General features: G+C 50.6%; 2 protein-coding genes across 6 annotated transcripts in view; one reads left to right on the top strand and one right to left on the bottom strand.

Moving 5' to 3' along the window:
* The window catches only part of EEF1AKMT1 (EEF1A lysine methyltransferase 1), a 22,854-nt gene extending 20,449 nt beyond the window's left edge, over nucleotides 1-2,405 (top strand). For all 3 annotated transcript variants that reach the window (XM_059903306.1, XM_059903307.1, XM_059903305.1), the window contains exon 5: nucleotides 859-2,405. In XM_059903306.1, the coding sequence (XP_059759289.1) occupies nucleotides 859-995 (137 nt within the window). In that variant the 3' untranslated portion in view covers nucleotides 996-2,405. The remainder of the gene's footprint in view (nucleotides 1-858) is intronic.
* On the bottom strand, nucleotides 1,708-26,696 carry IL17D (interleukin 17D). Of its 3 annotated transcripts, XM_059903303.1 has the most exons (7): nucleotides 26,143-26,244; nucleotides 25,405-25,700; nucleotides 25,240-25,331; nucleotides 24,496-24,584; nucleotides 23,622-23,788; nucleotides 17,022-17,048; nucleotides 1,709-3,431 (listed from the first exon to the last, which is right to left on the bottom strand). In XM_059903303.1, exons 1-7 carry the CDS (start codon nucleotides 26,155-26,157, stop codon nucleotides 3,149-3,151), a joined length of 969 nt encoding a protein of 322 aa, XP_059759286.1. In that variant the 5' UTR covers nucleotides 26,158-26,244; the 3' UTR covers nucleotides 1,709-3,148. The 3 variants fall into 3 exon arrangements, with proteins under 3 accessions (XP_059759284.1, XP_059759286.1, XP_059759287.1); XM_059903301.1 differs by lacking the exons at nucleotides 17,022-17,048; nucleotides 23,622-23,788; nucleotides 24,496-24,584 and having other exon boundaries at nucleotides 1,708-3,431; nucleotides 26,143-26,696; XM_059903304.1 differs by lacking the exons at nucleotides 17,022-17,048; nucleotides 23,622-23,788; nucleotides 24,496-24,584; nucleotides 25,240-25,331 and having other exon boundaries at nucleotides 1,771-3,431.

The raw sequence follows: 26,696 nt of genomic DNA, 5'->3' as shown, positions 1-26,696 counted from the left end.
GGGGCTGAGATGCTGCCCGCCTCTCAGGGCTGGAGAGAAGTAAGTGGCATGATGCCTGGGACGCGGGGTCCGGCCCTGGGTGAGTGCACCAGGAGTGTTACTTGTACTCATCAACGTCAGTAATAGTAACAGTATCTGACTCAGCCTGTACAGTTGATAAAAGAAATTTGGAATCTCGGGGGTTAAAGTGGATGGCAAAGGTCACAGAGCTAGACATTAGATTAGGTTTACCAAAGCTGAGAAGGAGACTTCACACTGGTGACGTGGATATATTTTCTTAAGGTGGACATACTGGCATCTGACTGAGAACGAAAACGTTAACTGCTGGTCTCCCTACTTGCGGGCAGCCTGGCCTCCAGGCCTGCTGTGTGGGCCCTGCTTCCCCCAGTGCAGTGGGTGCCGAGGACAGGCAGGGCTGGAGGGAGGAATGGGATGTGTCAGCCGAAGGCTGGTGTGAATGTATTGGTACAAGTTTGCACAATTCGCTACTACTGAAAAAGGGGTTGTTGACTCAAAGTTGGAAAATGGTGGTTTTTTTAGTAATTATTTTTGCTTTCCTTATGTTACTTTGTGGAATATAATTATTTTCTTAATTTCTAAGTGTCTCAGCCTTGCAGATGTAGGAAAATTATTTATTAAATGAAAAAGAAAAGGAAAAAAGTAGGTAATTTGCATAAATGTTGGAGGAAGTAAAAAGGAATAGAGAGCACTGACCTTCCCCCTGATCGCTGAGTGGTACCATCAACTCACCGCTTCCCGCATCTGGTTGAGAATACCTCCCTGGCCGGCCTGGCGGGTGTGGAGCTGAGCACGTGGCTGGTGCCTCAGTCTCCGGGTTCCTCTGGTTGTCCTCTCCAGGTGCCGTCATGGAGGAAGAGGCAGCAAAACTTCTTGGAGTGAAGATGTGCAAGTTTATTCCAAAACACACTCGAACCTTGGGAAATGAATTTCGCTGTTACGTGAATTATGATTCTGGGCTGGACCGTGAACTGTGAACGCAGCTGGTAATACAAGGTAGTAAAGGACCCATGTGACATTTCCCTCTTTTTATTTTCTTAGTAGACTGAAAAGCTACGACCTCCCCTCCTCCCTCACAAACTGGGGCTCTCCCCGGCCTCACTTTCAAGATGAAGAAGACAACATCTTGTTGTGATTTCCTTAGTGAGGGCATCCCTAGAGCTTGGAATGCTTTTGCCAACTTGAATCAGTGGAATTATATTTGGAAGAAGTCATAGAAGCATCTAGTCTACTCTCCTCACTTAACGCAGGTAAAGAGCAGAAGTACAGGCAGCTTAGTGATTGGCCAGGACCTTGGCCTCTGCCTGGGGCGCATCCCGTGTGCGGGTGCCTGCGGACACCCGAGTGTGCTTTGACAGCCATGCCGTTTGGAGTTGTAGCTGAGGACGAGGGTTGTGTCCAGTTCACAACTGCCTCCCAGGAGCTCAGTGCCCAGAAGAGGGCACATGCTCAGTAAATATTTGTTAAATGGATGAGTGTTCCATTCAGAGAAAAAATGCAAATACAGGTTGCCTTTCTAGATCTTGGCAGGGAAAGCTGATTCTTCCATTGGGAATGCGTTACCTGTTAACAGCTAACGTTAGTTAAACTGATGATGAATACAGTTTATGGAATAGCAGTATTATCCCCATGCAAACCATTTACTCTCCTTCAGTCCACTCCTCTGATGTTTGCACTATGTATGTTTGAGGAGTGGCTAGAAAATGTTACACAACAGTGGCAGTGCTTGAAATAATTACCCAAGGTTTGAAAGGCAATTTTGTTTTTAATTCGTGGATTTCTTTTTTGATGTTGATCTGAACCTTCTATTTTCTGCACAAGAATGTATGCTAGATATAACCACCACTAGGCTTACCTTTTTTTTTTTCCCCCAGAGGTTGAGCACAGAAGTAAAATTCCCCAAATGGTATAGAACTACCCACAGCTATCAATTTCAATTCTGAATTTTTTATTTGGAAAATATGAATTTTGCTCAGCAATGTTTTCATGCACAACCTCTGTCAATATTTGGTACAAACTGAAAATTCTCGGTTGACCTTTCATCCAGATCAAACCAAGGCTGATTGTAAGTAGGGGCAAGAGCATATAAAATAAACAACGATGCAGAGAGGCTGACTCTGCAGATGATCTTCCTAAACATCAACCATAACATTAAGATAAAGTGAAGACCTTAATTAATTAACAGTTTCCTCTGAAAATTTAGTGGAGCCATCAGAGCAGAGTCCAGAGAGAGATGCACAGCCAGCGTGCCCTTCACCTACAATTGTTTTAAGGATTTTAAAGCAAGTTACGAACTTCTCACTTTTACAAATAATTGTGTTCAGGGACAGACTTAAGCCTAAAGAAAAGAGTAAAGTTTTAAGTTTTAAGCTCACGCAGTTGTAGAAGAGGACTCCGCGCCTGATTTCTGGGAATTGTAAGTCTGCAAGTGAAAAAAATTTCTAATTGTATAAACCTGCGGCGATTTATACCCTCATGAACAAAGCAAGTGTGAGACCCTGGGGGGAGCTGAGCCTCTCAGACGGGGGCGGGTCCCACATAGCCGTGTCCACTGGCGACCGTCAGCAACAGGCGGGATTCAGGGACCCAGGCCACAAGGCGGGCTAGGGGGTGAGGGTTCCACCTGCGCTTCTAAAAACGCCTGCCCAGGAAGTGAAAACAACAATGTTTATAAAATGTTTACGTGTCAAGTAATAATATACTTGCTGAAAATGGCTAACATAAAATAGTTTCTGCCCCTACTGAAAACAGCTGGATAAAGGTATATATTCTACTTTTTAAAAAAAAGGTGGTAAGTGTCTGTCCGCCCTCTTGTGAGGCTCTGTCCCCTCCCAGCGGTCCTTGCAGTGCTATCACCCGTGGTTGCAAGGGGTCGGTGGCTGGGAGCCTTAAGGAGCCTCAACGAACTCGGGCGAAGCCGGTCACCTGTGGTGGCCCCAGCCTTGGGCCGCCCACACAGGGCTGCCACGTGGTTAGTTCCCATCACCTCTCACCGCCCTGCGCTCCTGCCCAAGAGGAAGCCCGGGGGATGCAGGAGGTCAGGCTCGCAGGCAGTGCAGTCCAGTCCAGCGCTGGGTGCTCCGTCCACGTTTCCTCGGGGCTTCGGGGTCCCCGGGTTGGGGCCGGGTGCTCAGGGCTGGGCCGGCTTGTCCAGGCTGGAGTTGGCGCCGTCTGCATCCTTGTCCGGCCCGGGCATGCAGGTGCAGCCCACGGGGATGGTGAGGTACTCCTCGGTGTAGACGGCGCGGCCGCCCGCGCAGGCCGGGGTCCGGCGCAGGACCACCGCGGGCACGAGCACCGGGGCGCTGCGCAGCCGCACGTCCTCCTCCCCGCGCGGCCCGGTCAGGCAGCCCCGGCACAGGCAGTAGGCCTCGGGCAGGTACCTGGGGAAGCGGCCGGGGTCGTAGGAGATCCTGCGGGGAGAGGACGGGCCCTGAAGCCGAGCAGCCGCTGGCATTCGCTGTGTTTGAAGACAGTTTACGGCCGCCCCTCAGGCCACATTCCAGACTCTACACCAGTGCGCGTAGGACAGGTGCACACCGCACAGCCCGCGTGCGCAATGAGATGCCCCCGGCCGCCCTGCTCTGGGCCCTCACCACCCCACGGGCCCAGGCCGGGCAGACCCTGGCCTCCCCGCTGCTGATAGAGCCTCAAGCAGAGGCGGCCGCCAGACACCTGTCCAGAAGACCCTGGAGCGGGCCCTGCATCCCGCTGTCTGTCTGTCAGGGTCCACGTGCCCGCCCGCGTGTGGGAGAGGGGCCGGGTCACACCAGGGGGCGGGGGGCGGGCAGGAAGGACCGGCCGCCCAGGACAGGCGGGAAGTGAAGGATGCCTTACTGGACCACTTCCGTGTTCCTCCAGGTCTCCCTACTTTCTGGCCAGATGCTGCCAAGATCCAAGTGTCGGCGCCCAGGACGACCCTGTGGCTGCTGGCTGGGCCCTGCCCCTGCCTCCCCGAAACCAGGAGGTCACTGAGGGAACCCAGGACTCCTCCCTAACGTCCCCTTGCATGGGGACACTTGCCCCACCTCATGGGATCGCCAAGACCCCAAACTCTCATTTCCATTCATCTGCCCTCTTACTTCTGGAGCTCGGTCCTTGTGACCCTGAAGTCTCAAGAGTCACAGCCGTGACCTGACCTCTCAAGGGACACACACATCCATACGCCCGGGAAGGCCCCCCGAGCGCTGGCCCAAGGGGAGCCTAGGATGGAAACGAACCTAGCAAGATGTGCCCCAAGGGTGCCCACCCCTGGGACCTGGGGCTCCGCAGGGAGGGCGTGGCCAGGCTTCCAGAAGCTTCTTGCCCCTCACGCGCAACCTCTGTGGACTAGTGTCCCTCGGCCCTCACCGTGCAGGACTGCAGGGCACCAGCCAAGCTAAGAAGTTTCCAGATGAGAAGGACCTTCCGACAACCAGTTACAAAAGCGCAGAGGCGGGAAGGCACGCGATGGGTGAACTGGGCAAACTAGGCCAGGAGGCAGAACCTGACCAGCTGTCAAGTGTGGGGGGCCTGGAGGCCATGTCACCCAGGCCAACTGCCCGTGGCCTGTGGACAGCCTCAGAAACGGTATCTTCACGCCACAACAAATCCACTTGACACCAACTACGTGCCACTTACACAGCAGGAAAGAACTAAGGCGGGGTGAGGCCTGCAGCCCAAGGGAGGGAGGGGGCCGGTGGGGAGGGGAGGGGAGGAGCGGGCCTCAGGATGCCGTCAAGACGGAAGGTGGTGCTTAAAGTCAGGAACCACGCCGCCCTGCCCCTGAGCATCCCAGAGCCCAGAGGGACATTGCTGAGTCCTTGGCCACCATGTGGATGTGGGGATGAGGTCAGAGGAGAAGTCGGGGTGACCAGGAGGATAGCAACAGGGGAGCAGGGAGGCCTGGCCCCGACTCCCTTCTCACTGCTGTGCAAGGAAGGGCCCTGGAAATCTGTGTGCCAGCAGGAGGAGGGCAGCGGGGCCGGCCTGCGAAGGCACCTGCCTGCCCCCGGGACACGGAGACCCACAGCAACCCCATCCGGCCCGCTGTCCCTCCAGCATGCCCACAGAGAGTTGAAGATATCTTTTATAAGCGTCTCATCACTGTTCCCTCAGTGCTGCCTTCGTAAGAACTTACTTTTCCAGCTTTTCCACCCCCGTAATGCCTCATTCCCATCCCCTACAGGGGCACAGGCCCCCCCCAGATCCCCTCTCGGGCAGGGGCGGTCAGGTCAGGAAAAACCCCAGCTCCTCGGCCTCGCCTCCAAAGGCCTCCACGACCTGCTCCTCACCCACGTACCTTCGTCCGCGCGCCCGACACCTGCCGCCAGGGCGGGACGCCTGGCAGGGGCCGCGGCTAAGCTTTTGCTCAAGATGAACTCTCCCCCAAACCAATCTCAACTCAGCGAAGACTTGCCATGTTTAAGGTCCAATGCAAGTCATTATCTTAAGAGTTTTCAGATTTCCCTAGTCAGATTTAACCTCCTCTTTCCCCATATTCTCTTAACACCTTGGGCCTCAGACAGAACTGCACATTTTCCACGTCCTCCCCTGGGAGGGAAGGGTAAGGACTGTATCTGGACTCACTCTCATGCTCTGACAAGCCCAGCACAGCGCCCACGGAGAGGAAGAGTTCAGTAGATGGTGAGAGGGTGGTGGTGAGTCTGCACTCTCCAGCTTCCTGTCCTCCAGACCCTGAGGTCAAGATGAGACCCTCACTTACATTAGAAGGAAAAGGAATTTATAATATCTGCAACCACATTCAACATTTATTCAACAAACACCTAAGTGCCAGTGGTGGTTCAGGCAGTAGGAATATAGATGAAATACTATAATAATCTATCATCCAAGGACTCACCCTCTCAGGGGATAAATATACAAAGAAAGAGTTAAACCCGGCCATCACAGCAGAGGAGGCTTCCTGGTAAAGTGGAACCTGGGTGGATTCATCCAGAGGAAGAGGGAGAAAGGGCATTTAGAGCAGAGGTCAAAGCCTAGATTTGAGGGACCAGGTCAGTTAGGAGCTGCAGCACAGGAGAACTCAGAGCTGGGGCTGCAGCCATCTGTGGAGGCCCCCAGTTCACAGCAGGAATTTTGGATCTGACCCTGAAGGCAACAGGAAGGATGTTAAAAAGAGAAGTGACCCAATCAGATGGAATTTTAGATCCCTCAGACTACAGAGTGGAAGCCGGTCTGGAGCCCAAGAGAGAGCTTGGCTGGAGATGGAGATTTTTAAATTATTAGCATATGAATAGTAGTTAAGTAAGACCATTCACTTAAGTGTATAGAGAGATACCAAATTAAAAGAAACTCAACAGAGGTTTCATTCCAAGAAGGAAAAAAGAGGTAGGGGAACCTAAATATTAAAAGAGCCTTGAGAAATCAACAAAATGAAAAGGCAACCCACTGAATGGCAGAAAATATTTGCAAAGCATATATCTGATAAGGGGTTAATATCCAAAATACAAAGAACTCATATAACTCAATACCAAAAGAACAATCTGATTAAAAAATGGGCTCAAGACCTGAATAGACATTTTTCCAAAGACGGCATATAGATGTCCAATAGGCACATGAAATGATGCTCAAACATCGCTAATTATTAGAGAAATGCAAATCAAAACCACCTCACATCTGTCAGAATGGCTATTATCAAAAAGACAAGAGGACTTCCCTGGCGGCGCAGTGGTTAAGAAGCCTGCCAATGCAGGGGACATGGGTTCGAGCCCTGGCCTGGGACGATCCCACATGCCACGGAGCAACAATGCCCAATGGGCCACAACTACTGAGCCTGCACTCTAGAGCCCACAAGCCACAACTACTGAAGCCCGCATGCCTGGAGCCCGTGCTCTGCAATGAGAGAGGCCTGTGCACCGCAATGAAGAGTAGCCACTGCTCGCCACAACTAGAGAAAGTCCGCGCGCAGCAACGAAGACACAACACGCCCACCCCACCCCCCCAAAAAAAAGACAAGAAATAAGTGTTGGCAAAGATGAGGAGAAAAAGGAAACCCTTGTGTACTGTTGGTGGGAATGTAAGTTGGTGCAGACACTGGAAAATAATGTGGAGAATCCTCAAAAAATTAAGAATAGAACTACTAAATAATATAGCAGTTCCACTGCCGGGTATTTATCCAAGGAAACAAAAACACTAACTTGAAAAGATGTATGATCACTGCATTATTATCACAGCATTATTAGAACAGCCAAGACATGGAAACAACCTAAGTGACCACCAATGAATGAATGGATAAAGAAGATGTGGTATATATACAATGGAATATTACTCAGCCATAATAAAGAATGAAATCTTGCCATTTGCAACAACATGGATAGAACTTGAAGGCATTATGCTAAGTGAAATAAGTCAGACAGAGAAAGACAGATACTGTATGATCTTACATGTGAAGTCAAAACAAAAAACAACCCAATCATAGATACAGAGAATAGACTGGTGTTTTCCAGGGGCAGGGAGTAGAGGGTCGGTAAAATAGTGAAGGGGGTCCACAGGTACAAGCTTCCAGTTATAAAATAATTACATCGTGAGGGTATAAAGTACAGCATGATGACCATAGTTAACAATACTATCATATGACCCAGCAATCCCACTACTGAGCATATACCCTGAGAAAACCATAATTCAAAAAGAGACATGCACCACAATATTCATCACAGCACTATTTACAATAGGCAGGACATGGAAGCAACCTAAGTGTCCATTGACAGATGAATGGATAAAGAAGATGTGGCATATATATACAATGGAATATTACTCAGCCATAAAAAGAAACGAAATTGAGTTATTTGTAGTGAGGTGGATGGACCTAGAGTCTGTCATACAGAGTGAAGTAAGTCAGAAAGAGAAAAACAAATACCGTATGCTAACGCATATATATGGAATCTTAAAAAAAAAAAAAAGGTTCTGAAGAACCTAGGGGCTGGACAGGAATAAAGATGCAGAGGTAGAAAATGGACTTGAGGACACGGAGAGGGGGAAGGGTAAGCTGGGACGAAGTGAGAGAGTGGCATGGACATATATACACTACCAGATGTAAAATAGATAGCTAGTGGGAAGCAGCCGCATAGCACAGGGAGATCAGCTCGGTGCTTTGTGACCACCTAGAGGGGTGGGATAGGGAGGCTCAAGAGGGAGGGGATATGGGAATAAGGGGACATGTGTATGCATATGGCTGATTCACTTTGTTGTACAACAGAAACTAACACAGCATTGTGACGCAATTATACTCCAATAAAGACGTATTAAAAAAAAACAATACTGTATAGCATATTTGAGAGTTGCTAAGAGAGTACATCTTAAAATTTCTCATCATGCACAAAAGATGTGTAACTGTGGTGACTGACGTTAACTAGATTTATTGTGATCATTTTGCCATATATGCAGATATTGAATCATTGTATCGCACACCTGTAACTAATATCACATGTCAACTGTATCTCAATTTAAAAAATGGAGCGCCTTGAGCAGAGTGATGTAAGTACTGGGGCATCGCTGACCTGGTTTACACCAGCCGACCAGGTGCAGCTAGGAGTTGAGCCCCAATTCCCAGGTGTTTTCATTTGGATGAGAAACTATATGTATATGGTTGCTTAAAAAACATATCAAACCCTTAGGGACATTCGACAAAACAATGGACCAGCACTGTTCAAAAGTGTCACAGCCACGAGAGACAAAGGACTGAGGGACTGTCACAGACTGAAGAGCCCTGAGCTGCAGAGGCTGGACCCTGGGGCAGGGAAGAGGCACGAGTAGGAACCCTCTGAAGGTCACAGTTCAGAATATGGCACCGTATCCATGCAGCGCGCCTCATCTCGGTAATTTTGCTGAGCTATGATGCTGACATTTGGGTAGTCTGGGTAAAGGGTACAGGGACTTCCTTGTACTAATTTCACAAATTTTCCTGTTACTTTTAAATTATTTCAAAGCAAAGAATTAAGTAATAAAAGAGAAAAAACTTTAAGTTTTAAAAATATGAGACAGTCAAGAAAATCTAAACTGGACTATTTGAAGATATGAAGGAAGTATTCAATTTTACGTGTGTTCAGTGGTATTGTGGCTTTGCTTAACAAAGAATCTTTATCTTTTAGAGAAACTACCAAACTCGTGGGTGTGTACACACACACACACACACACACACACACACACAGTGACCGTGTGCCTCTAAACCTGTCTCGGCAGGTCAGCAGTGAGCCTCAATTTTCAAGCTCCTGCCGCACAGCCAGGGGTTGGACACACCCGCGCATGGGACCCAGGGGAGGCCCAGGGGAGAGGTGAGGCCAGAGGGCTGGGCTCGCAGGCGGTGGGGGAGGGAGCCAGGGGGAGTGGCGTGTGCGCACGTGTGTGTGTGTGTGTGTGTGTGTGTGTATGTGTGTCTACACGCGTGTTTGCAGTGGGGCAGGGACTTGCGAAGAAATCTGCGACGTGGCAGGACCCCTGAGCCCAGAGCAGAGAGTCTGGAGTTACAGGTCCCAGAAGCCACAAGGGACTATGAGACGCAGACAGGCTCAGGCTGACAACGGGAAGCTCATGCCGACGGCAGTGTAGACGCGCACGCAGCCATGGGACAGAACCGGGTGTGGGAGGGAGGCCCCAACCTGAGGGCATAAAGATCCCTTTCAAACAACCAGGGTTTCTCTTTCTACACAGGTGACAGTCCCCGTGTCACGTGCTAGTTTTGCAGGTGGACCTGATGGCCGCCTGGATGTGGAGATGGGTCAGAAGCCTCATCCGACTAAAAATATCCCCCCGACTCCCGCCAGTTGGCCCGAGGGACTGAAGTTTCCACTGTCACAGGGACACCTCTGGCCAAGGCACTGTGACAACGGGACCCCTGCCCACCCGACCTGGGATGGGCACATGGATGGCTCAGCATCGGGGGTTCATGGCCGGCGTTTCTCTCAGGATGGAAATGTGCTACCATGGGACGGGGTGCAACGCACCCATCCCACCCAACACCCAGCACTGCAGGTGGGGGGCCGGCGGAGACCACGATGGGGGGCGGGCGCGGGGCTCGGGAGGAAAGTCCAGAAGCCTCGGGACACGGGACAGACGCAGGCCCGTCACCCCAACCCCCTGCCTTGAGATTCTGGGAAGATCCTCAGCTAGGAGTGCTTTCGGGGTAAAGAAAGCTGCCAGCAGGGATCCTTTGTCACCCCACAAGGACACGCGGTCGAATGGCCCCCCGTGCCCACCCCCTCGGCCTTCCCGCTTCTGCTGCCACCGTGCGCACCCAGCCAGAGGGAACATGCGGGAGTGAGGCCAGGTCCCCTCTGCAGGGACCCCACGTGTGAAGCTTGGCCGCAGGGAGCGACAGCTGGCCCAGCTTAATCCAGGAACAAAGGACGTGAGGAGACGGGATGGAAACCGAGCCCAGAGGAATGTGAGTGACGGCAGGGCCAGAAAAAGAGCCGCTCGGGCCCTGGACAGGGTAGGAAACAATTCGAGGCAGTTCCCCGAGGAGTGCAGCAGGTCACGGGGCAGAGCCGCCGCCATGTTTATGCACAAACCCATCCTCCCTCTTCGCAAAACACAAATGAGTTTAATTCCAAACAGCAGAGGCTGTGTGATCACTCCTTTCACAGCAATCCCAAGACCCCAGGCCCCAAAGCCAGGAAGAAGTGGGGAAAGGCCCCTCCGCCCAGAAGCAACGGATGGAACCAAGTGGCCTCAACAGTCCCGGGTCCCCAGATTCCAAGGTCAAAACAGACTTTGGTAAAGGGGTGGCCTGGAGTCAGAGTCCTGAACCTACAATTTTGGTCCAACCTGGTTACCAACCAGTGACACTGGACGAGTCATCGGCCCTGCTGGTTCTCTGCAAAGTGCAGGGGATGGATTTGATGGGCAGGCTGCTTCCTCCACCTTCTCGATGGCAGGACGAATAACGTGGTATTTTTATCAACGTTTTCTGCTTAGAAAAGACGCCTGTAATCCCCTGCGTTTCTGAGATATCGGAGACTCTCCCCAAAGTAATCTATGAAATCAGTGCAATTCTCGTAGATTTCTCTTAGAGCTTGGCAGGCTAATCCTAAAACTCGTACAGAGAGAAAAGGGCCCAGAACAGTCTAAACAGCTGCGAGGACGAATAGGAGGGGCTTGCTCTACCAGCCTTCAAGATACTGGTAACGGGAAGACATCGGGCGGCCCTCAAGGAAGCTGAGGGGGACAGTGTCTTTTCCCAAGCGCTGTTTCTCCTGGACGTGGGCAATTAAGGCAGAAACAAGGTTTCCAAACTGTGGTTTTCAGAACCGTGTGGCATGGGGCCTGTTCAACCCCGGATTCCCACGCCTCCCTCCACACTCAGGAGCTCAGCCCGCTGGCCGCCAAGTGACCGCCTGGCTCGTGTCTGGGAGCCCCAGACAGAAGCCCCCAGCGCCTCTGAGGGGGTGACTGCACACAACCGGGGGCACTTCCCCATCCCCCCATCTCAGGACCCTCCCGCTGGATGCCCACGCCAAGGAGTCTAATTAGCCCACAAGGTCACTGCTGAGCCAGCGTGGACGGTGGCGCTGAGACCTGGCTTGCTCTCTGCTGGGATGCTGTCCCCTCCCCAGGGCTGTGGAGCTCAGGGGGGCGCAGGGCCGGGCCAGGCCTGAACACCCCCTGGACAGTCCTGACCAGCCCCGGGGGAGGCCGCTGGGCCCGGGTCCGAGAGACCACAGGGCACTGAGGCAGGTCTGTGGTTCCCTGTGCAACGGGTCCGACCGCCGGGGGCGCGGAGACAGGAAACGGCAGCCCCCTGCGCAGCGCCGCCGGCCCTCCTGTTGCTCAGGCTGAGCCGGACGGGCCTTCACTGCGGCTGCCAGGAAGCCCTGAACGCAGCCCCGCCCGACGAGAACCTGAGTGTGTGTGTCCCTGGGGAAGAGGACATGGGACCAGCTGGGAGGCAGAGGGGCCTGACCGCATGGACCCGGAGGCCGTCCCCGCGGGCGCACCTGGCCCTATGCCGGCGAGGATGCCAGCGAGGACAGCCAGGGGTCAGTGACCCTGGGCCGAGGCCACTGCGCTGCGATCCTGAGCCTGGCCGAGGCCAGCCCTGACCCAAAGCCAGGAAGGTCGATGCAGACCCACCGGCTCCTCTGCCCGCCAGGCTGGTCCCCGCGGAGCCTGGAAGGCCCGGCCCACCCCCCAAGGCCCAGCCCCGCACGAGGGGCCCGAGGCCCCCAGGGGCTCAGCCCTACCACCACGGGGCCCTTGGAAAAGGGTGACCCGCTGACTCAGTGCAAGACCTGCCCGCCTGGGAGCTCAGGGAAGAGCAGAGAGACTCGGAAAGAATCTGTAAGACGATTCAGGACAAAAGCCCTGCCGAGGGACAGAGAAAGGGAACCAGGGAACGAATGAGCCAGAGCTTCTTTAGGGCCCTTTTCTCCCTCAGGGCAGATGCCACACATTCCGGGCAGCTGGGAAGAATCTCTTCAAAGGAAAAACAGAGCTCCTGCCACGGCAGTCTGGACTCTCCGTCCAGGGAAGCTGCAGAATCTGGCGTCGGAGCCACGTCCGCTGCGCCGTCCTTGGGGCGGGCGGGCCAAGCACCTCGTGCGCAGTGTGAGGAATAATCCACACGGAACACGAGCCCAGACGCTGCGCCTCGTCCTGGGAGCATTTTGGAAGGTCATTTTCCCCTTGACCGCGGGAGCCAGGCACCCCCTGCCCTCCTTCAAGCCTCGGGTGTCGTTTCTGAAGACCGAGGCCAAGAGGACGTCGGCTCGCGGCAGGCGTGCTCGCCGCCCAGTCCTTCCACCCGTATGAAGGACACAGGCATTTTATTCAGGGGACGACGGGATGGAATATTCACGCATCTTACGTAGAACAAGACCCAGCAGTCAAAGAAGACAACCTTCAAAGCAAAACGAACGGCCTATTTTCAGGAGAGACCGTCACCCCAGGACGGCGCTCCCGACAACGCTTCTATTTTTTACTCTGGAACGCTGGTGGCCGCAGCCCAACCCGCTGTGTGCTGAGCAGCTCGGAGAAAAAGATCCATGCAGGACTTGGACCAATTAAAGTCACTTATCCATAAAAATATCTGGGGGGAGAAATACCACCATTTCCTACCAAGCTGCTTTAAATGATGAGTTTCTCCTTTTCCACCACAGAGTCTGACGATGTCCCCTCCCGCCCAATGCCGTGTGCTGTCACTGGAGCCCCACCCCCGCTGGCAGTCGACTGCCTCTGTCCTTTCCTCCCTCCCTGCCCTTCTTAACAGAAAGGACTCGACACCTGTGCTGATACACAGACAATACAAAGATACCCGGGAAGGCAGAAAGGCTTTGTTTATAAATCATTAGAATAAGAAGCCGGGCGCCAGGCGACAGTGAACTTGCCAACGAAAAACAGACAGAAGCAAGGTCTCCCCAGGTTCAAAGATGACCGGGGCCGGAGGGCGGGTGGGTTGGCCGGTGCTGCCCCCTGCCGGCCACCTCCCTGGGAGCCGCGGCTCCTGTCCGTGGGGACCTGGGCTCTCGGTGCCTGGACACAGCCTGACCGTGCACCCGGGGGGAGGGGGCGCACGAGAGAAACAAGCGGGAACATTCGAAAGGGGGCGGACCTTCTCTAACACGATGCTCCTCCCCTCTGTACTTTCTCTAATTAATATTCTTCTACAATTTTAAGGACAACATAATGAAGAAAAAGTGATGTCCACAGCACCGCCTCGCACAGTGGATTGGACAACTGGGCGACACTTGTTGGGGAAGGGGCGCGGAGGCGACGCTCGGGGGTGGCGTGGCGGACGCAGGGTCGGAGAAGGGGCAAGCAGAAGCGCCCTTCCTGTTTCAGCCCTCCTGAAACCAGCGTGCCTAAATATCCAGCCACCGGCTCGTGGGAACGTGCAGGTCATCCCCGCGGGCATCTCGCTGGCCCGGCCGGAGACAGTGGTGCCCTTCCCCCCGCCCCCCCCCCCACGAGCTGGGAGCTGTCGCTGCTGCTGCCCCTGCTCCCAAGGGTCTCCTGCTGAGAGTTCTGGCCACAGAGCAGAGCCAACCCGGGTTCTCCGTGAGAAAATTCCACTTTCCCGACGCTTCCCAACACCCGGCCAGCGCCCCTGCCGGTACCCCCAACGCAGGCTGATCTGCACAGGGCTGCTGTGCTCACAAGCGGGTGGTCCCCCTGCCCCTCCCGTTGGGTCCCTCGACCTCCCCGTCCCCCCTCCTCTCCCCGCCTCCTTGTCCTGTCTTTTTCTTTCCATTTATTCCCTTGCTGCTATTGTGACCCATGGAGTTGTTTATTGCAAAATAAACGTAGATGTAGTTGCTTAAATTCCCAGGAGGAATTTATAAAGAAAAGTAGCAAAGCCTAAAAATAAATTATTGTGCATTATTCACATCCTAGAGAAAAGTTATCTTTAGACTAATACCCAAAATTGAGAACTATAAACAAGTAAAAATTACTTGGAGTGTTGGTGGATGTGTATCTTTGGGGTGTCAACATAAATAAGCAACGTGTATCTTTAAACTGTAATAAACTTCAGTACTCCTACAATGTTTCTTACTATGTCAATGTGACTTTAAAAAACTTACTGAGCAATCACATTGATTTTATTTTTGTCGTATTTGTTTCTAAAGCTTAAGAGAAACAAACACGATGACACAAAGTAAATGAGAAAATATTTTTATATTCTGGAGGCTGAATGTTGCTCTTCTAACAGCCCATATGTGGGCAGCACAGCCAGGGGAACCAGAGCAGTCTGGACCTGGGTCCTGGCTCTGTCCCCGCCCAGTTCCTTGTGTCCCCAGGCTGTGGCTCCCAGGGCCTCTGACCTCCGTGAAGGCAAGTAAGGCCTCTGCCGGGAGCCCACAACCGGTGAGAGCAAACAGTTCCCTTGGAGCCAAGGCTCTTGGGAAATCGAAGGCTGTCGTGACCCACTGAAGCTTCGTTTCGTTAGTATCTGCTCTTTCCTCGTGGTTGGCAAATTTCCCTTTCGGCTCTCCATTTTAAAGTTAAGATGTTTTGGCCCTTTTTTTGGAGCTTGGCCATGATGGTGGAGCAGAAAGACCCCCAAGCTCACAGGCACACCAAAATGACAAATATTTACAGAGCAACTACCAATAAAAAAAGACCAGAACCTACCAGAAAAGATGTTCTACAACTAAAGATATAAAGAAGGAAGCACAATGAGATGGAGATGGGTAGTAGGGGCAGAGCATATACACAGGAGCATGATACTATGCGTAGAAAATCCTAAAGACGCTACCAGAAAACTAGTAGATTCATCAATGAATTTGGTAAAGTTCCAGGATACAAAATTAATACACAGAAATCTGTTGCATTCCTATATACTAACAATAAAATATCAGAAACAGAAATTAAGGAAACAATCCCATCTACCATTGCATCAAAAAGAATAAAATACCTAGGAATAAATCTACCTAAGGAGGCAAAAGACCTGTAGTCTGAAAACTGTAAGATGCTGATGAAAGAAACTGAAGATGACACACACAGGTGGAGAGATATGTTCTTGGATTGGAAGAATCAATATTGTCAAAGTGACCATACTACCCAAAGCAATATACAGATTCAATGGAATCCCTATCAAATTACCAATAGCATTTTTCACAGAACTAGAACAAAAAAATTTTAATTCATATGGAAACACAAAAGATACCAAAGAGCCAAAGCAATCTTAAGAAAGAACAACAGAGCTGGAAGAATCAGGTGCCCTGGCTTCAGACTATACTACAAAGCCACAGTAACCAAAACAGTATGGTACTGGCAAAAAAACAGAAATATAGCTCAATGGAACAGGATAGAAAGCCCAGAAATAAACCCACGTGTCTATGGCCAATCTATAACAAAGGAGGCAAGAATGTACAATGGCAAAAAGACAGTCTCTTCAATAAGGGGTACTGGGAAAACTGGACAGCTACATGTAAAAGAATGAAATTAGAACATTCTCTAACACTAAATAAACTCAAAATGGATTAAAGACCTAAATGTAAGACTGGATACTATAAAACTCTTACAGGAAAACATAGGCAGAACACTCTTTGACATAAATCTCAGCAATATCTTTTTGAATACACCTCCTAGAGTAATGGAAATAAAAACAGAAATAAACAAATGGGACCTAATTAAACTTAAAAGCTTTGCACAGCAAAAGAAACCATATACAAAATGAAAAGACAACCCACAGAATGGGAGAAAATATTTGCAAATGATGCAACCAACAAGGGATTAATCTCCAAAATATACAAACAGCTCATGTAGCTCAATATCAAAAAAAAAAACCAAGGAACCCAATCAAAAAATGAGAAGACCTAAATAGACACTTCTCCAAAGAAGACATACAGGTGGCCAAAAAGCACATAAAAAGACACTCAACATCACTAATTATTAGAGAAATACAAATCAAAACTACAGAGGTTTCACCTCACACCAGTCAGAATGGCCATCATCCAAAAGTCTACGAACAACAAATGCGGGACTTCCCTGGTGGTCCAGTGGCAAAGAATCTGTCCTGCAATGCAGGGAACATGGGTTCAATCCCTGGTCGGGGAACTAAGATCCCATATGCCGTGGGGCAACTAAGCCCGTGCGCCACAACTACTGAGCACACATGCCTCCACTAAAGAGCCCTCGTGCCACAAACTACAGAGCCCATGCACTCTGGAACCTGCTCACCACAACTAGAGAGGAGAAAACTCACACACTACAACTAGAGAGAAGGCTGTGCACCACAACTAGAGAGAAGCTCACATACTGCGAGGAAAGATCACGCATGCCGCAACAAAGACCCGACGCAGCCAAAAATAAAAATTAATTAATTAATTAATTAATTTTAAAAAAAGAATTAAAGAAAAAAACTATAACTATAAATGCCAGAGAGTGTGTGGAGAAAAGGGAACCCTCCTACACCATTGGTGGGAATGTAAATCGGTGCAGCCACTATGGAAAACAGTATGTAGGTTCCTTAAAAAACTAAAAACAGAGCTACCATATGATCCCACAATCCCACTCCTGGGCATATATCCAGAAGAAAACATAATTCAAAAAGATACATGCGGACTTACCTGGTGGCGCAGTGATTAAGAATCCACCTGCCAATGCAAGGGACATGGGTTTGAGCCCTGGTCCGAGAAGATCCCACATGCTGTGGAGCAACTAAGCCCGTGCACCACAACTACTGAGCCTGCATGCCTAGAGCCCATGCTCTGCAACAAGAGAAGCCACCACAATGAGAAGCCTGTGCACTGCAGCAAAGAGTAGACCCCGCTCACTGCAACTAGAGAAAGCCTGCACACAGCAATGAAGAGCCAACACAGCCAAAAAATAAAAATAAATAAATAAAATAAATTTTTAAAAAAAGGTCTACAAACAATAAATGCTGGAGAGTGTATGGAGAAAAGGGAACCCTCCTACACCATTGGTTAGAATGTAAATTGGTGTAGCCACTATGGAAAACAGTATGGAGGTTCCTCAGAAAACTAAAAATAGAGTTACCATATGATCCTGCAATCCCTCTCCTGGGCACATAACTGGAAAAGATGAAAACTCTAGGGACTTGCCTGGTGGCGCAGTGGATAAGACTCCGCGCTCTCAATGCAGGGGGCCCAGGTTTGATCCCTGGTCAAGGGACTAGATCCCACATGCATGCCACAACTAAGAGTTCGCATGCCACAACTAAGGAGCCCACCTGCCACAACTAAGGAGACCGCAAGCCACAACTAAGGAGCTGGCGAGCCACAACTAAGGAGCTGGTGAGCTGCAACTAAGAAGCCTGACTGCCACAACTAAGACCAGGTGCAACCAAATAAATAAACATTTTTTTAAAAGATGAAAACTCTAATTCTAAAAGATACATGCACCCCAGTGTTCACAGCAGCACTATTCTCAATACCCAAGACATGGAAGCAACACAGATGTCCATCAACAGATAAATGGATCAAGAAGGTGTGATATATATACACAATAGAATATTACTCAGCCATAAAAGAATGAAATAATGCCATTTGCAGCAACATGGATGGACCTAGAGATAATCATACTAAGTGAAGTCAGACAGAGAAAGACAAATATCATATGATATCACTTATATGTGGAATCTAAAATGTGGTACAAATGAACTTATTTACAAAACAGAAACAGACTCACAGACATAGAAAACAAACTTGTGGTTACCAAAGGGGAAGGGGAGGAGGATTAATTAGGAGTTTGGGATTAGCAGATACAAACTACAATATATAAAATGGATAAACAAGGCCATACTGTATAGCACGGGGAACTATATTCAGTATCCTGTAATAAACCATGATGGAAAAGAATATAAAAAAGAATATATATACATATATGTGTGTATATACATAACTGAATCACTTTGCTCTACACCAGAAACTAACACAAAATTGTAAATAAGCTATAGTTCAATTAAAAAAAATTTTTTTTTAAACCAGTTCTAAGAGGGAAGTTTACGGCGATACACACTCAGGAAAACGAAAAATCTCAAATAAACAACCTAACCTTACACCTAAAGGAACTAGAAAAAGAACAAACAAAACCCAAAGTTAGTAGAAGGAAAGATATCATAAAGATCAGAGCAGAAATAAATGAAATACAGACAAAACAAAACCAGTAAGATCAATGAAACTAGGTGCTGGTTCTATGAAAAGATAAACAAAGTTGATAAACCTTTATCCAGAGTCATCAAGAAAAAAGAGAGAGGGTCCAAATCAATAAAACCAAAAATGAAAAAGGAAAAGTTACAACTGATACCACAGAAGTACAAAGGATCATAAGAGATGACTATAAACAACTGTATGCCAATAAAATGGACAACCTAGAAGAAATGTACAAATTCCTAGAAGTGTACAATCTCCCAAAACTGAACCAGGAAGAAACAGAAAATATGAACAAAGCAATTACCAGTAATCAAACTGAATCAGTAATTGGAAAAAAAAAAAAAAAAGAAAGAAAAAAACTCCCAACAAACAAAAGTCCAGAACCAGATGGCTTCATGGGTGAATTCTACCAAACATTTAGAGAAGAGTTGAAGAGTTGATTCCTATCCTTCTGAAACTATTCCAAAAAATCAGAGAGGAAGGAATGCATCTGAATTCATGCTATGATACCAAAACCAGACAAAGATATCACACAAAACAGAAAACTACAGGCCAATATCACTGATGAACACAGATGCAATAATCTCCAACAAGACATTAGCACATTGACTCCAATAATACATTAAAAGGACCAAACACCATGATCAAGTGGGATTTATCCCAGGGATGCAAGGATTTTTCAATATCCATAAATCAATCATTGGGATACACCACACTAACAAATTGAAGAATAAAAACCATTATGATCATCTCAATAGATGCAGGAGAAGCTTTTGACAAAATTCAACATCCATTTCTGATAAGAACTCTCCAGTAGTGGGTATAGAGGAAACATACCTTAACATCACAAAGGCCACATATGATAAGCCCACAGCTAACACCATACTCAATGCTGAAAAGCTGAAGGCATTTACTCTAAGATCAGAAAGAAGACAAGGATGCCCACCCTCACCACTTTTATTCCACATAATATTGTAAGTCCTAGCCAGAGCAATCAGACAAGAAATAAAAGGGATCCAAACTGGAAAAGAAGAAGTAAAACTTTCCCTGTTTGTAGCTGACATACTATAGGTATAAAATCCCAAAGACACCACCAGAAAACTACTACACCTCATCAATGAATTCAGTAAAGTTGCAAGATACAAAATTAATACACAGAAATATATTGCATTTCTATACACTAACAAGGAACTGGCAGAAACAGAAATTAAGGAATCAGTCCCACTTACCACATCATCAAAAAGAATACTTAGGAATAAATCTAAGGAGGTAGAAGACCTGTACTCGGAAAATGATGACACTGATGAAAGAAATTGAAGATGACACAGATGGAAAGATACACTGTGTTCATTGACTAGAAGGATTTATACTGTCAAAATGACCATACTACCCAAGGCAATCTACAGATTCAAAGCAATCCTTATCAAAACACCGATGACATTTTTCACAGAACTGGAACAAATAATTTTAAAATTTGAATGGAAACACAAAAGACCCTGAATAGTCAAACCAATCTTGAGAAAGAAGAACAGAGCTGGAAGAATCACACTCCCTGAGTTCAAACTATACTACAAAGCTACAGTAATCAAAATAGTATGGTACTGCCACAAAAACAGACACACAGATCACTGGAACCGAACAGAGAGCCCAGAAATAAACCCACACACTTATGGGCAATTAATCTATGACAAAGGAGGCAAGAATACATAGTGGAGAAATGACAGTCTCCTCAATAAGTGGTGTTTGGAAAACTGGACAGCTACATGTAAAAGAATGAAATTAGAACATTCTCTAACACCATATACAAAAGTAAACTCAAATGGATTAAAGGCCTAAACGTAAGATCGGACACCATAAAAGTCCTAGAGGAAAACATAAGCGAACACTCTCTGACGTAAATTGTAGCAATATTGTTTTCAATCTGTTTCCTAAGGCAAAGGAAACAAAAGCAAAAATAAACAAATTTAAAAGCTTTTGCACAGCAAAGGAAACTACTGACAAAAGACAATCTACTGAATGGAAAAAGATATTTGCAAGTGTTATGACCAATAAGGGGTTACCATCCAAAATATATAAACAACTCATACAACACAATATCAAAAAACAAAAAAACAAACCAATTAAAAAATGGGCAGAAGACTTGAATAGACATTTTTCCAAAGAAGATATACAGATGACCAACAGGCACATGAAAATATCCTCAACATTGTTAATCAGAGAAATGCAAATCAGAACCACAATGAGATATCACCTCATACCTGTCGGAATAGCTATCATCAAAAAGAACACAAATAACAAATGTTGGCGAGGATGTGGAGAAAAGGAAACCTTTGTGCACTGTTGGTGGGAATGTAAATTGGTGCAGCCACTGTGGAGAACAGTGTGAGGATTCCTCAAAACAAAACAAAACAAAAATAGAACTACCAGGGCTTCCCTGGTGGCGCAGTGGTTGAGAATCTGCTGCCAATGCAGGGGACACGGGTTCGAGCCCTGGTCTGGGAGGATCTCACATGCCGTGGAGCAACTGGGCCTGTGAGCCACAATTACTGAGCCTGCGCATCTGAAGCCTGTGCTCCGCAACAAGAGAGGCCGTGATAGTGAGAGGCCGTGATAGTGAGAGGCCTGCGCACCGTGATGAAGAGTGGCCCCCGCTTGCCACAACTGGAGAAAGCCCTCTCACAGAAACAAAGACCCAACACAGCCATAAATAAATAAATTTTTTAAAAAAATGATGAAAATGGTAAATTAAAAAAAAAAAAAAAATAGAACTATCATATGATCCAGCAATTCCACTCCTGGGTATATATCCAAAAAAAAATGAAAACACTAATTCGGAAAGATACATGCAAGATATGGAAGCAATCTAAGTGTCCATCAACAGACAAATGATAAAGAAGACGTATATACATATAGAGTGGAATATTAGCCATAGAAAAAGAATGAAATTTTGCCACTTGCAGCATTGTGGATGAACCTGGAGAGTATTATGCTTAGTGAAATAATTCAGACAGAGAAAGACAAATACCATGTTGTCATTTGTATGTGGAATCTAAAAAAAGAATAAACATAACAAAACAGAAACAGACTGACACAGAGAACTAGTGGTTGGTTACCAATGGGGAGAGGAAAGGGGGAGGGGCAAAATAGGGATTTGAAATTGTCGTAGTTAATACATAACTTTCCTGCATAAAAGCTGTAACAGTCACACCCCCAGTGTATGGGAGACCCTTCCCCTCACACCGTGCCAGCTCGGCCAGATGGGTGCCCCCACCAAAAAAGCTCTCTCAGTACAGTGATTTTTTTTTTTTTTTTAAATAAGAGTTGGATTTCCTTTTTTTTTTTTTTTTAATTTATTTTTGGCTGTGTTGGGTCTTTGTTGCTGCACAGGCTTTCTCTAGTTGCAGCGAGCAGGGGCTACTCTTCATTGTGGTGTGCGGGCCTCTCATTGCGGCGGCTTCTCCTGTTGCGGAGCACGGGCTCTAGGTGCGTGGGCTTCAGTAGTTGTGACACACAGGCTTAGTTGCTCCGCGGCATGTGGGATCTTCACAGACCAGGGCTCGAACCCCTGTGCCCTGCATTGGCAGGTAGATTCTTAACCACTGCACCACCAGGGAAGCCCCTTTAATATTCATTTAGTTGGCTGCACCGGGTCTTAGTTCCGGCACTCAGGATCTTCGTTGCGGCATGCAGGATCTAGTTCCCCAACCAGGGATAGAACCCGGGCCCCCTGCATTAAGAGCGTGGAGTCTTAACCACTGGACCACCAGGGAAGTGCCAGTACAGTTTATATACGCCTGAGGGCGAGGTCTGTCCTCCTTTCAGAGTTGGGGTCATGTGACTTCCCTCCATGGGGACTGACCACGGCCTCTATCTTCCTTTCATCGGGTCTTTTTTTTTTTTTTTTTTAACTTTTATTGGAGTACAGTTGCTTTACAATGTTGTTAGTTTCCACTGTACAGCAAAGTGAATCAGCTATACATATATATATATATCCCCTTTTTTGGATTTCCTTCCCATTTAGGTCACCACAGAGCACCGAGTAGAGTTCCCTGCACTATACAGTAGGTTCTCATTACTTATCTATTTTATACATAGTATCAATAGTGTGTATATGTCAATCCCAGTCTCCCAATTCATCCCACCCCCTCTTCCCCCCTTGGTATCCATACCTTTGTTCTCTACATCTGTGTCTCTATTTCTGTTTTGTAAATAAGATCATCTATACCAATTCATTGGGCCTGTTTCTTGGTTTGTAGGAGCTCTTCATGAAACAAGCCCTTTGTCACATGGGTTGCAAGTATTTTTTCCCAGTTTGCCCTTGTATTTTTTTTTCCAATTTTGCCAAGAAGAAATGGCAGATAATTATGTAATTAAATTTATCACTCTCCTCTTTAATGACTTTGGGGGCCTGTGAGCTACTAAATAGGCCTTCTCCACTCAAGAGTATAAATATAATTGACTGCGTTTTTATGTGTTTTTGTGGTTTTACTTTTCACGTTTAAGTCTGAATCATCTGGAACTTATTTCCATACAAGAGTGAGATCCAACTATATCTTTTCAGCTAGTTACCCAGTCCCAACGCTATTTATCGAATGATCCATCTCTCCCCTAAAGAGAAGGAAAACCACTTTATACTCCAAATTTCTATTTTAAAGCTTAGCTTACCCAGCTGAAGTGGTCCTTTCTGTGCCTTTCAGGTTTGACATGCAGTCCATTTCCCCATCCATCTTTAAAAGTTCTGTCTGTAGCCTTAAATACCACTTCTGAGTCTGAACTGACACAGCACAGGTGAGGCCGCTCTACCGCCCGCGATCCCGCCCAGCAGTAACGTCTAAGCACACCACTTAGAAGAGGCTCCTGGATGCCACGTGTATTGCTTTTTCTAATCTTCCCAGAAACTCGGGAGGTGGGGAGGTGATCCGAGGTCAGGGCGCAGGGCGGGGTCTCCCAGCAGCACCGGCTTCAGCGGCCAGCCACCTGCAGTCCCGGCCCGTGCCCATCCTGGAAACCATCCTTCCCGCAGAGCGTGGAGCCATCGGGCCTCCCCGTGCTCACCGAGAGACAAGCTCACGAGGCTCGAAATGTCTGAAAAACGACGCAGGCGTAGCTCCTGGCCCAGGCCCGCGAGGGGCAAAGGCTCCCCAGGCAGAACCACGCGATGCTGGGTTCCTGACAGCCACCTGCCCCGGCCGCGCCCTGCTCCCTCCGCTCTGGGGTCTTTCCTGGGGAGACACAGGCGTCAGTGGCAGCAACGTGCACGGGCAGCTCAACTCCACCACGCGGAGCTCTCGAGCTGACAACTCCGGGTCTGCGCTCCAGCCCCGACCTCTCGCGAGACCACACCTCCGCCCGCGTGCTCTCAGGGGCGGACCTGCGCAGCCCAGCACTGAACTCGTTTCCTCCACGGAGCCTGCTCGTCCTGTTGCTAAAATACGTCAACCACCCAAGCCAGACGCGTGGCAGACGCGCCCAACAGGAGGTCCTGAGTAACAGTTACTCTGCTGCCTCGTGGTCCTCGTGGTCCACGGGCCTCGGCCTGGCCTGGGAGGAGAGCGTAGTCTGTTGTTCCGGGATGCCACCTCGCACGTCAAGGGTGTGACATGAGGCTAGAAAGAGAGGGCGGGACAACAACCCACCCTTTGGGGCCCTGGGAATGGTGGGGAGAAAGAGGAAAAGGCGGAGACGAAGCACCAGCGTGAATGGCCGACAGGTGTGTCTCGAGGGCACCAGCCACAAGCGGGAAGAGCGAGCACGCGGGGCGGAGGGGGCTGGGCGCCACGGCAGGCGGGGGAGGTCTTCGCATGTCCCCGCACAGCCCACCGTGGGGACTGGGACGCTGGCGGCCCCTCCGTCCCACACGGAACCATCCTCCACTAAATCCTGTCCCTTTTTCTTTAAGCAGTGCCATTCAAATTGGTCCTGGTCTCACCTCTCCCACCATCCTAGCTGCGTGTGTCCAGTTTTCCCCCTTCAGGGACAGCTTCCCGAAACACGAAACACGAGTGGCTGTATGGCTTCCTGGATCGAAAAAACACCCTCAAGGATAAATGTCAACCTTGCAAACACTGCTAAGGGCAAACCCAGGCCTGCGCTCCCCGCCCCCCACCCCCCTGGCCTGAGCTCCTCACTCCCTTCCTTTCCTCCGGGTCACCCCGTCCCTTTCCCGAGGCTGTGGCAGTGAGGGATCCCACCTTCTCCAGCCTGACTGGGAGCCCCTCGGGACGGTGACACTCCGCAGCGACAGCAGGGATGGAAGCGGACGGCCATACGTGCGCTGAGGACGCTCCAGCCACACTGTGCCCTGCCTGCACGCCACTGCTTTCCTGCGAGATGACCTCTCCCCCAGCGACCGTGGAATGACGCCCGTCCTCCAGCGTGCTCGATGCCCCCCGTCCTCCCCCTGCCCCCGCTTAAACCACCGCACACTTAACTCCTCGTGTCCAATCACGTCCCGCCTCGTTTGCTCCCAATGACCGCCACCCCCCCTCCTGTCGACCACAGGCTTGACGGGCTCGGAGGGTCCAAGGCCAGCAGCACCTGGACCAGCACAGGCGCCCGAGAAACGTCCGCAAGACCCCACGTCAGACCCCGCACAGGCCTCCTGCGCAGAGTCCTCTAACAATCAACGAAAGCTCCCCGGGCTCGGCCGCGTGGACCCCACTTAACCACGTACCTAGCAAGGCGCAGGTGCTCGAGAAACGGGCGTCTGAAAGACCGGAACGGTGAACGGAGGACGCGGGTCCCTCGGAGGGAGCTGCCCGGCCTCTGCGGGAAGGAGCCGCTGACGGTCCGGCGCCGCCCGCGCCCCCCCCCCGCGCCCCCCGGCGCGCCCGCTCACCTGTAGGCCCAGGGCGACACGCTGCGCAGGTTGGTGGGCGGCCGGAAGCGGCGGTCGGCGGGCCTGCCCCCGGCCGGGCAGCTGGCGTTGCGCGCCTGCTCGCGCGGGCCCAGCTGCAGCGTGTGGTGGAAGGCGCCGAGCACGCCGGCCGCCAGCCGCCCGTACAGCTGCTCCAGGAGCTCCTCGGGCCGGTCCGCGCAGCCCCGCGCCCGCGCCGGCCGCCGGCCCGCCCTCGGGGCGCCCCCCGCCCGGCCCGGCGACAGCGCCAGCAGAACGCCGGCCACCAGCGCCCAGACCTGCGGGACAGGCCGCGCTCAGCGCCGCGCGGAGGAGGGGCCCGCGCCCCGCCCCGCGCCCCCGCCCCCAGGGCCCCGCCCCACGCCCCCCGCCCCGCGCCCCCACCCGGAGGATGGGTGCTGACCACGCCGGCCCCCGCGCGCCCTCCCCGCCCGCGCGCCGCCCGCGGGCACCCCGGGGCCCTCCCCCGCGGCGGCCCGCTCGCCCCCCGCCGCCGCCGCCCCGAGCCGGGGTCCGCGTGGGCCGCGGGTGCGCGGTGCGCGTGTGCGTGTGCCGGCCGGGCTGCTGCGCCGCGGGCTGCGAGTGCCTGTGACGGCGCCCGGGCCCCTCGGCGGCCCCCGCGTGTCCGGGGCGCGCGGGCCCCACGAGGCGGCCCGGGACGGACGGCGGCGGCCCCCGGCGCCCGGGGGCCGAGACGCGGCCGCTGCGCCGCGCACTCACCGGTGGCCCCAGCATCGCCCCGAAGTGGCTCCGGTGGTCGCGGAGGCGCGGACACGTCCCGAGCGGAGCCGCGCGGCGCTGAGCGGAAGGAGGCGCCTCGGCTGGAAGGGAAGTTGGCCGGGTCCGGCCGCCGCGACGAGCCTCCCGGACGAAGGCGCCGCGGGAGCGGGAAGGGCACCCGGAGAGGCGCGCGCGGGGCCTGGAAGCAGCTTCTTCGCCACGACTTCCTCTGAGGGACTGGAGATGGAGAGCGTTCCGAACGGGGGGCGGGGGCGCTTCTCCTTCCCCCAGACACCAGGAAGCGGTCCCTCTCTGCCCCCCTAGCACCTCCGAAATCCAAGCACCATTCTACCCAGCTTGCACTTTTATGGCTGGAACTGGGCATCCTTGGGCGCTACAGGGTCGGGAACTCCTGCTTCGTGATGCCGGGACTGTAAGCGCGCGCAGTCATGTAAAATAAGCCTAATACTTTGTAAATAAAGAAAATATACTTACACGAGGGAATTCTATTTCAAGAACCAAAGCAGACGTGCTCGTTCGTTCATTCTCTAAAT

This window comes from Balaenoptera ricei, chromosome 18 (genome assembly GCF_028023285.1).
Source record: "Balaenoptera ricei isolate mBalRic1 chromosome 18, mBalRic1.hap2, whole genome shotgun sequence".
Lineage (NCBI taxonomy): Eukaryota > Metazoa > Chordata > Mammalia > Artiodactyla > Balaenopteridae > Balaenoptera > Balaenoptera ricei.
Note: the sequence above shows the minus strand (reverse complement) of the source record. Positions and strands in the feature narration are given on the sequence as shown.